At 42.3% G+C, this 11164-nt stretch overlaps 1 protein-coding gene across 1 annotated transcript in view; it reads left to right on the top strand.

Annotated features, from left to right (window-relative positions):
* The window catches only part of lingo3a (leucine rich repeat and Ig domain containing 3a), a 28236-nt gene extending 17792 nt beyond the window's left edge, over positions 1–10444 (top strand). Inside the window, exon 2 of the mRNA XM_084549129.1 lies at positions 8511–10444. Within this exon, the coding sequence (XP_084405255.1) occupies positions 8566–10398 (1833 nt within the window). The 5' untranslated portion in view covers positions 8511–8565 and the 3' untranslated portion in view covers positions 10399–10444. The remainder of the gene's footprint in view (positions 1–8510) is intronic.
* The last annotated feature ends 720 nt before the right edge of the window (positions 10445–11164 follow it).

Below are 11164 nucleotides of genomic sequence, written 5' to 3' on the forward strand. Positions count from 1 at the left end.
GCTCAGCTTAGCATAGCATTGCAAAGTAGGCAAACAGGCAGCCAAATAGTGGGACAGCTAGTCCAATGCTAAAAACAACGCGTCTGAAGTTTGCCAACTACTGCGTTATATCTGGGTTGTTTAATCTGCACAAAAACTAAATAAAAATGACAAGGACTAGTTTTAGAGAGCGTTACAGTCACTTCCAGTAGACGTCATATTACACAAGATTCAATGTGTGTACTTAAGTACTTAAGCGAGCTTTTAGTGTTTTTAATGCTTCACTTTTAGACAGAGCTGGGCAAGCTTTTTCTAGACTTTATGCCAATTAGATTTGCATAAAAGCAACTGAACAATGGGGAACATTCAGATAGTTTTTTGGTAAAAATATTTTCATTACTTATGAAAACAGAAGTACAAAATGTTATAGAGTATGTAATGTAATGATGTAATGTGAAACATTCCATGCTAAAATATTAAATGAGACTTTTTGAATAATTAATGACTATAACTACATTATTAGTCTATTCACTGACTCATGAGGCCACGAAATAAACAGCAGAGGATAAATAAGCCTGCCACCCTTATAATGGGCCTAAACTAATGGAGCACAGTAATGAATTACTGTCACAGAATGCTGCTAATGAAAGTGTGGCAGGTTGTGCGTTGATACAATAACACTGTTGATCGTTCTGTAAGCCTTAACGGGCATCATGGAGTCTTGTGTGTATGTGACCGCGTGAAGACGTTTCTCCCCACATTAAAGTGACGGCCTGTGGCCCCTCAGAGAGTGACATCGAACTTAATGGCCTTTGGAGCCGCACATCCTTTTCTGTTAACTCAAACTGACTGCACTTGGAGGGCTCAGATTGTGGGAGAGTGTTTGTATAAGAACCCCAATATTTGTTTTAACCTTCAGCTGTGAGCATGGCTCAGTACACACTGCTAAAAAAAACAAAACAAGGTTAGATCCTTACAAGATATTGAGCTAGTAAAGCATTGTAGCCCCACCTGTCCTCCTGTCCATACTCAATGAATTTATGGATAATCTTTTAATGAATGCAGAATATTTAGAATAAATAAATAAATAAATAAAAGTATTGTAGCAATTGCCCTGCGATAGACTGGCGACCTGTCCAGGGTGTACCCCGCCTCTCGCCTGATGACAGCTGGGATAGGCTCCGGCAGACCCCCGCGACCCTTAACAGGAATAAGCGGGTATAGAAGATGAATGAATGAATGAATGAATTGTAGCATTTGTAGTTAAAACATCCTCTGTAATGAATCTGACTCTGTTTGACCATTCAGTGAGAATACAGGATAGTAGATACAGCTCCCTGTTGTGCTAATGGAACTTAAAACCTGAATTGGGTTAATCAGTGGATATCAGATGTTACAGGTTTCATTAAGTGTTTCTTCGGCTGCTGCAGATTAAAGTTAAGAATAGTTTTTTTGGTGCCGTTTCTGAATAAAATCCACTGTGGCCTAAAAACCGTAACAAGTAAAAATGGTAATGTTTTAGACATTACCATTTTGGTGGTGTAGTTTGAGAAAATGTTCTTCTTTCAGGTGAACTGATTAGCTTTTGGACCATTTACCCATGAAAATGAGTTTTAGTACATTCATATAAATGATGCCCTTCAATTTCACATTAATTAGTGTGATTAAGTGCCTCATTAATCCCACTTACAGTCACATGGAGAGCTGTTTGTCTTTCAGTGTGTTTTTATTAAAAAAAAAAAAAAAAAAGACTTATCACAACGTGACAAGCTGTTTGAAAGGAGAGAGGAAATACAACACACACGCACACACAGGCCTTTTTTAGTTTGAAGCTAAAATCAGTTACTGGTCACCTCCATGTGACCAGCGCTGCTGCCGGCTGTTAGGGAGTATCATGTTTTTGTTTATCTTTGGAAATATGACTTTTTGCAGCTCCAGGTAAGGTCAAAGTCTCCATGTCAGTGGGTCATGACCGCGCAGTGTAACGTCATCAATTATTTAGCTTCCTTTCGTAGAAGCCTTTAAGCCCATAAGCCCTGAAACAGTTCTCTCTTATTAAAGATTCATGGCACATGGCAAGACACATTCTTAATCACCCCTTTGTGTCTTTTGGTTTCACTGTTCATGCTTTGCATAGGACAGAAATGCAATTTAAGAATCTCCCTGTAATCCATTATTATAATGAGACTCCCATTTGGCACCTTCAGACTAGTGTTTCATATCAATCTGCATTCGGCGCTGAGGTATAATGGAAATTTCCAACATATCTGATCAGTTAACTGCAGCGGTTTTATTATGCAGGGCCCGGGGATAAAAACGCTTTAAAAAACTGGACTGTTTGCACCTGGTGACCCTCATCCATCTTTCACTGATTTCCCTGTCACCTCTGCGTCCTCAGCTGCTGGAAGAATCTCTGTACGGTGAAATGCATACATGCTGTACATACAGCATACAGTCTACTGTCTATATAGTGTATATGTACACTGTGCATACACACTAATTCTTCTCCCTAACCTCATAACTGCACATGTGCATACAGCGCAGGTGCTCATTCTTCACACCAGCAACCTCGTAGCTTTTTCTTTATCTCCTGGCGACTAGATGTCCTTGCCTGTGGTGGGTGGCTTGACCCTGCCAGTAACAACGATCCATCACTGCACTGCAAGGTGGAAGTTACAGGGACATAAAAGGGAACAAGCGCCTCAGTCACTTTTATCCCTGGGCGCTTTCTGTCTTGCCATGCGAGTGTGTGTGTAATGGCCTGTGTGTTCCCTGGACCATGCACTGCCGCGGGTTTCCCTGCATAGATTGATGGACACTGACGATGGCTTCCCTCAGTGTAAATGACTAATGTGTTTTCTCTGGGGGACACTTCAACACGTACCACAAACACATACACAAACAAATGGATTTGCGCTTATGTAAAGTGTAATGAGTGGGCATGGAGGAAATCAGTGAGCACAGTCATTTGAGGAGCGCTGTGCCATTCTGGAGAGTGGTTGGCTACACCTACACACTCTCCAACACTCGCTTCCTGCTCATTTGTCAGCTGTGTCCTACACCTGCAGCATGACTATCGGCCTATTATTTTTTTACTGCCAAGCAGGGGCCGTGTTTGCATAAGGCCCATTAGCTTAATTTGCTGTCTATTTTAAAGCCCTGATAGCTGCTGGTTAAACTAGAAGAGGCCAGAGATGAGTAAATTGTCGTCACAAAAAGAAATGTCACGTAGTGGTCCATGCAAGAAGAGGTGCTGAGAGGAGGGGGTAGAGAACATCTCCCGAGCCCCCTGCCGCCGCAGCTTTACAGCCCACTCCACTGTCTAAATCAGGCTCTGTTGCTATCTAACCTGCATTTGGCTTTTCTTTTTTTTTTTTTTCTTTTTTTTTTAACTTGAAAGCCACACTTCTCCTGCTGCATCTCTCTCTCTCTCTCACCGGGTATCTGCAGCATTTGGACAGTAATTGAGCTGCAGTCAAAGAGCCCATGAATTCCGGGTCACGTACTCTGCCATCTGTACTTCAGAGACTCAGAACGGTGCTTTACATGATTGTATTTCTTAAAAGACATTCATGCCGCATGCTAAAATTTGTAGCACACATATCAAATATCACAACACCAGTGTCTGTAAAAATATAACCAAATTCCACGGACGTGCTAACGGCTATATGAGGCTGTGTGAGAGTGCCTGAGTCTAAACGCTAACTTAAGCATGCAAACGTGCTAACATGCTGCCGTTGTTTTGTGCCACACATATGCCAAAAAAATAACTGACCTCATGGTGGTGCTAGAGGAAAGGTCAGCAGATCAGTCTGCTGTACATGAATGACCAAAAGGTGGAACCAAACAGATCCGTAATATGCGCCAGCTCGACGACAGACATGTCTGCGTTTTAAAAAATGAATAAATAAATAACTAAATCATATGATTAATTCTGAAACTAGAGAATAAAAATAACAAGTGGTTTAGGTGTGAGTCAGGCCCATGATTCGAGTTTGAACACAGCTTCTACTTAGAGTGTAATCTGAAGTACAGTTCAGGAAGGAAGAGTGTGAAACAGTAAAGTGGGTGGCACATTTGTTTGCATCAGCAGCTGCTAACAGTCGTTCATTAGAGTGAAGGCATCAACATCAGCTACCAAAGTCTCTTTAATGAAATATTAATAACATTATATTCCCAGTCGTTTTTATCACCTCCCGACAGCTTATAGCTGTTACCATGCCATTAAACAGACGTACTGAATATTGTGATGTGTATTTTATGAGACAGTGTTTGATTCATGTGCACATTAGTTCTTCACTGCAATTCTGTTTTGTCATTTTGCTTGATATTATAGCTAGCTTCTCGTACAGTCTATTTCTAGGTTTTGGAACGTAGTCGGCAGTAGACAGTAGACATTTACTCTTAAGAAACATGCCCTTTGTTGGTATTTGGATGCTTATTTCTTGTTGCAAACGTGATTTAAAAGCATCACAGTGTAAGGCACGACATATTTTATTTGTACTTGTGTTGTGTCTTTCTGTCATGGCAGCCCAGTTTGACAGTCGTTCTGTATCACATAGTGGAGGACTCAACTCCACAGGGACGCAAAAGGTAATAATCTACCTATGTATTTTTAATGTCTAACAAATAATGACTCACTCTTACTCGTGACCACTATTGATAATACTTGACTGTGATAATAATCCAATTAAATTTAGATGCATTTATCTTACAACCAGGTATAGACACGGCCATTGCTCAGGGGTATTTTTAACGGCACGTATTTTGACCTGTCACCGCAGAAAATGCGTTTGCAAACCATAAAATCAGTGGTGGCTGAATTCTGTTTAGTCGACAGAGTTTTGGTGCATACTTGTTCACTTTCACACTTTCACACAACAGAAGAGAGCCATCTTCATTGTTACTAGTAACACCTCCCCATCGTACTACTACTACAAGTCAAAAAACAAGTCTTCTGTGAAAAAATTACTATAGCTCCGGTACGATCCAATTCTTCTATACGTCTTTAAATGAATACAAAACTCATTCAACCATCAGGCACTCAGAGGCCACGCCAAACTTTCTAATGATGCTTGAAATGTCTCTTTAAGCCCTAGGCTGCCATCTATATTGTAATAGATTTGCATGATTTCGCCGTCTATTGTTGTCTGAGGCGTCCAGAAATATAAATAAACCTGTAAGGCTGACGGCATAACACTCTCAAATGAAAAATTAGATGTTTGAAATCAATTTATCCCCCTAGCGTCTAAATGTTAAGGCGTCCTAAGAATAGAACATTACAGAACAGTTGTTTCAAATAGTGCATGCTGTATGAGTAAATGTTGCCTGGCAACAAGAATATTAAAGAAAACTGACCACATGCCGAAAGCTACTGCATGTGTACATTGTCAGTATGCTTTTACATGTAGTTAAATCTGTTTGACGGTGAAAGACAACTCAATCTGTGTTTTGTCATGTGTTTGGCAGCAGAGGACAGGAAACCTAAAGGAGACCATCATGACACAGAAGAGGCAGGGAGCATCGTAGCTAAATTGTGAAATGCACTGGAAAAGAAATCATCCTCGATATTTACTGAACAGCTAAGGAGTATATGAGCAGCACCTGTGCAGGCAGGTGGTGAATTGCCCAGACATTCAGGTGAGGTCAGAACACATAGACGGGAAGCCCGCTGAGGGCGTGTAGTGGACCGGTGTATTTCAGCCTGCTCTGGAAATGAGGAAGAGCGTTTGGACATGTGGGGGCGTTGCCTTAGCAACATTAAACACCTACGGCATTGTCCTTTCGAAGCTGATAGTTCATATCAGGGCTGCATATTGATTGTGTCTGCAAGGCATGGCTGGCGAAGACAAGTTTTTACTTTACTGAACAACGCTCTAAGACGACAACATGCTTACCAACGAACGAGGTGCTATGTCCATTCACACGATTACCAGCTTACCATCAGTACAATGTGCAAAACCCCAAGAATGTTATCCTTAAAAAAAAAAGTGCAGATGAAATGTGAGCTCTGATTGAAAGTGGTTGTCAGTCAGTACTGTCAGGAGAAACCCCAGCACCGCCTTTGCTGTGTCCTGTGTCACTTGGATCAGCTGAAGGTCAATAGAGAACTGATGTGACGCTGCCTGGTTATTTTGGACTGCAGCTTACCACCAGGTAACAGTAGTGGCTCTGTGTGGATCTGTGGGGTGCTCACGGGGGGATCACGGTGTAAACAGTGGAGTGCACACTGCTCTATCCACCTGCTGCTGACCTGTGGTGCATTCTCTCGCTGGGGCCTCTGGGCTTGACTGCTACCAGATAAGTTTCTTCACAAGGAAATTTGAGACATTTTAAAAAAAGGGGCTGGGGCAGTGGGTCGGCAGGGAGGGAGTTTGTGATTAATGCTCTTGCACACACCGCCCACCTGCTGTTGATGGAAAACCATCTTGAGACTGCGAGTCATGCTGAGGAGGATTAGATGTCAGACAAACAAAATACATCACAAAAATTAACTTGAATGGCTGAAGTCAAATTTCCGAGTACAAGCTCATGATGGAAAATAATAAAATTAGTCAATTTCATAGGACTTCAGACACAGCAGACGGAAACCTTCTTGGAAAAGTTCATTAAATATAATGAAACAATTAATCATTTATTAAGCAGCCAGTGAAGAACACCCACATTTGATACCAGGGACGTGGAAATATACAAAGCAACCATTTATTTTACACAATACATGAATGGAAAAAACAAGCGTGAGCATCGGGCACGTATGTGTTCATCTGCTATAATCTCATGAAATATTTTTATCCAATAATAGCTGGATTAATTCAAATGTGCATCATTTGTGGTTGAAACTAGAGAACACATGCTTTACAAGGAGTTTTAAGGTTAACCCTAACTCTAGGCCAATTTCCTGCCACAAATTTAGATATCGATTTCTTGGAGGTGAAGGTGAAAGGTATCAGTCACTTCAGAACTTTTTGTGTTTTTTTTGCCCCTACCACCAATCTTTATCTAAATTCCCAGCACTGCCCAGGGGTCCATAAAGACCTCTTACTTCAGTGTCTTCGGAAAATTGACAATTACACAAAATTCGTGGGATGACTGTAAAACATTATGTCTGACGAAGATCTACGTGTGCGTGAGTGGAGGTGTTAGCATCGCTTTCCACCACAGTGTCCTTGTGTTACCACTAATGGGTTCTCAGAAGTCTGAAATGTTCATTGTTTGTGGTTCCTAGGTGATTGTAACAATGTTCTGCTCATTTTAAGCCTGACTGCTACCAGACAGCTGTGGTCACATTTTCTGATGGTTAATTTTATTCAGTGGCAGGTTGGCTAATGGGAGTACCCATCTCTGAGCCATGGTGGATTGTAAATTGGAACATGTGTAGAAAGGAACACTGAAAGAGTACATCCTGCAATAGTAACAGGTGGGAATGTAAAGCCCTTCGACACTGTTACCCCTCCTTCAAATGCCAAAGCATTTCCAGTCTTTTGTTTTTGTAGGTTTGTGATGGTCCAATGCACGGTTGTGTATTTGTGTGTGTGTATGTTTCTATGCTATGTATAGATAAAACATTAGGACCCGGTACACATTCCTTCCTACACTTACAGTTGCACTAGTTGATATTTCACAATGGGTTTATAAAGGGATTACCTCTGTGAACATCCACCAGCAGACAGAGACATTTGGCTACGAGAGAGGAATCGTGTACGTCCGAGTGTGTCATATGAAACCCATCGCCAGGACAGACTAGACGGCCTCCTCTCATGATAAGCCTCATGCCTCAGAGACTCATGCAGATGATGCGATGAACTGAGTTATTGTGATGCACTGAGTCGTAGCCTTCTGCTACGGTGAGTGACCTTGTCAAGCATTTACTCAAAGGCATTAGCAGCTGAATATACCTTGCTATATGTTGAGTGTTCAGTGTCACTTTGATATTTTATTCATTCTGTTCACGTGTTTTCTACTACAGAGCAGTACACCTATTTGTTCCATTTGCTCGCAATATAAAGTGGCCCTTTTAAGTGCTTTTGCAGGACAATTTGCTGTTACAGGCCTCAGAGAGTCCACAACTGTTTTCGCTTTTCTTACATTTTCTTACATCCCACATGAGGTCCTATGAATACAAGGGATTTTTTGTTTTCATTCACAATGCAGCTGGAGAGCATTGCAACCAACAAAACTGACTCATAGCTATTTGGGATTTTTCATGTAATGGCATATGATTTTTAAACCTGACGGCTTACAAGGCACCATTGAGACAAAACTGTTTGAGCTGAATACACACCCAATCTTTTAAGGATTATCTGAGAGCTCTAGCTCCAATTTCACTGCTGTGTCGAGTCATTTAGTTTGTAATTGTAATTCCACTCATTTAGAGTGTTTGATTGCTGCTGTTTAGGGGGAATTGACTTTAATTATTTTGTCTCACAATCTGTCTTTTTGTCTCCCCCTCTCCTTCTTTCTCATCCCTTATCCGCTCTGCCCCAATTCTTCTCCGAATCCCTTCCTCTTTATCCCTACATTTTCTCCCTCAGGTGTCTGGCCCAGTGATTCAGACAGGAGACGGAGGAAGAAGAAGAAAGGAGAGCCATGCCGGTGATCCTGGGCCAGGATGTAAGCTGGCTCCTGCCTTTCCTATTCCTGCTACTTTTGATCAGAGCGTCACCCACTCAAAGTCAAGGATGTCCTCAGCGCTGTGAGTGCATTGCCAAGCTTAAGACTGTGTCTTGTTATGGTAAACGTCTGTCTGCACTCCCAGATGGAATCCCACTGGACACCAAAATCCTTGACCTAAGTGGTAATAAACTCCGCTGGGTAGAGCACGGCGATCTGCTTCCATATCCACGTCTTGAAAATCTGGACCTGAGTGAGAACATGATCAGTGTCCTTGAACCGAATGCGTTTTCTAGTCTCCAGAACCTGCAGTCACTTTCACTGAGGGGTAACCAACTGAAGCTGGTCCCTATGGGGGCTTTCTCACGTCTCTCCAATCTAACTTCATTGGACCTTAGTGGAAATAAGATTGTAATTCTTTTGGACTTTACTTTTCAAGACTTGAAAAGTCTAAAGAAGTTGGAAGTTGGAGACAATGATCTGGTCTATATCTCCAACAAGGCCTTTCTGGGTCTAGTGGGACTGAAGGAACTGACAATAGAGAGGTGCAATCTGACTTCAGTGTCCAGTCAGTCTTTGTCTTACCTGCATAACCTAGTGAATCTACGGCTCCGCTACCTCAGTATCTCTGCCTTAGAGGACCAGAACTTCCGGAAGTTGGGAAACCTGAGGGGTCTCGAGATCGATCACTGGCCCTTTTTGGAGTACATCTCCCCTCACAGCCTGCAGGGTCTGAACTTGTCTTGGCTGTCTATTACCCACACCAACATCACCTCTGTGCCCACCTCTGCCCTGCGCAGTCTGGCTCACCTCACCAGCCTCAACCTCTCTTACAACCCTATCTCTGTGTTGGAGTCCTGGGCCCTGCGGGACCTGGTGAGGCTGAAGGAGCTTCATCTAGTCAACACTAACCTGGTGGTAGTCCAGCCGTATGCACTTGGTGGTCTAAGGCAAATCCGCCTTCTTAACCTTTCCACTAATAGCTTGGTGACCCTGGAAGAGGGAGCTTTTCAGTCTGTCAACACTCTGGAGACACTGCGTTTGGATGGAAACCCTCTGGCCTGCGACTGTCGCTTGCTCTGGATCCTCCAGCGCAGGAAGACCCTGAATTTTGACGGTGCCTCCCCAGTGTGTATGACACCTGTTGAGGTGCAAGGACGGGCACTCAACGCTTTCTCTGACTCTGCTCTCTTTGACCACTTCACTTGCCAGAAGCCCAAAATTCGCAACAGGAAGCTGCAGCAGATATCTGCCCGTGAGGGACAGGTAGTCTCCTTCATTTGCAGGGCAGAGGGTGAGCCAACACCAGTGATATTCTGGATTTCTCCTCAACGCCGCCGCATTACCACAAAGAGCAGTGGCCGCCTAACTGTGTTACCAGAAGGCACACTAGAAATACGGTATGCTCAAGTAATGGATAGTGGAACTTACATCTGCATTGCCAGTAATGCTGGTGGCAATGACACATATTTTGCCACACTTACTGTAAGTGGACTGCCTCTAGATGCAGCCCTCATGGCCAACCGTACATACTATGCTGGGGATCTCAATGATACAAATCTGAATGATACTAGAGTCTTCTTGAAGTTCACTCTGGACCTCAAGACCATCCTCATATCTACAGCTATGGGCTGTATTATGTTCCTGGGAGTAGTCCTCTTCTGTTTCATTCTGCTGTTTGTTTGGAGTCGAGGCAGAGGACAGCACAAAAACAATTTCTCAGTGGAATATTCTTTCAGAAAAGTGGATGGACCCGCGGCCAGTGGAGGACAGGGTGGAGCGCGCAAGTTTAACATGAAAATGATTTGATTATTCAGAACTTCTTTTCTTTTTAGAATTTATACCACGATACAGTTTTCACAAACGCAGCAGTCACTAACAAATACGTAAAAGGACATTAAGACATCGAAGATATAAAATCTGACTCCTGTGCTTAAAAAAAAAAAAAATTTAATTCATAATTTATAGGACATTTTGAGATTTTGTTATTGAAAAAACTACTGTGTATATAAAAAAGGAGATCTGTGTGATATATTTCTACTGCTGCTTGTTTGTGTTCACACTGAGATTTAGATTATTGTTAGATGTGTCTCAAAATCTTGAATAGACTGTTAAAAGACCAAACAACAGAAACACTCAGAGTCCCATCAGTCTTTAACCTCGACAAAGCTCTTGCCAACTCCATCTCCCTACAAGGAACTCTGTCCTCTTCTCTTCATCTTTAAAGGACTTCACCTTTCTCCTCCATCTGAGGTGATTCTATCTTTGAACTGATGAATACATAATAACAGGGTGGTGCTCAATGAATGCCAAGGACTTGCCAATATGTATTTGAATAGTTCCAGCTATATACTGCATATTTAGATTAATTTACAGTCAGGAGTTGAGAGTGCTATTGTGACGTGAATATATAGTGGTTCTGCTGGAAGGCATTTTGCTGATGGGGGGATTGTACCATATAGATTACTCCTGTATATACTCTGCAACACTGCCAATTTGACGGTAAAGCACCATGTAATATCACTGTCAGTCCATTGGCATCGTAGAGAGAAGTTACTTCTCACTCGATACAGCT

This window comes from Chelon labrosus (genome assembly GCF_963514085.1).
Source record: "Chelon labrosus genome assembly, chromosome: 7".
NCBI classification, from domain to species: domain Eukaryota; kingdom Metazoa; phylum Chordata; class Actinopteri; order Mugiliformes; family Mugilidae; genus Chelon; species Chelon labrosus.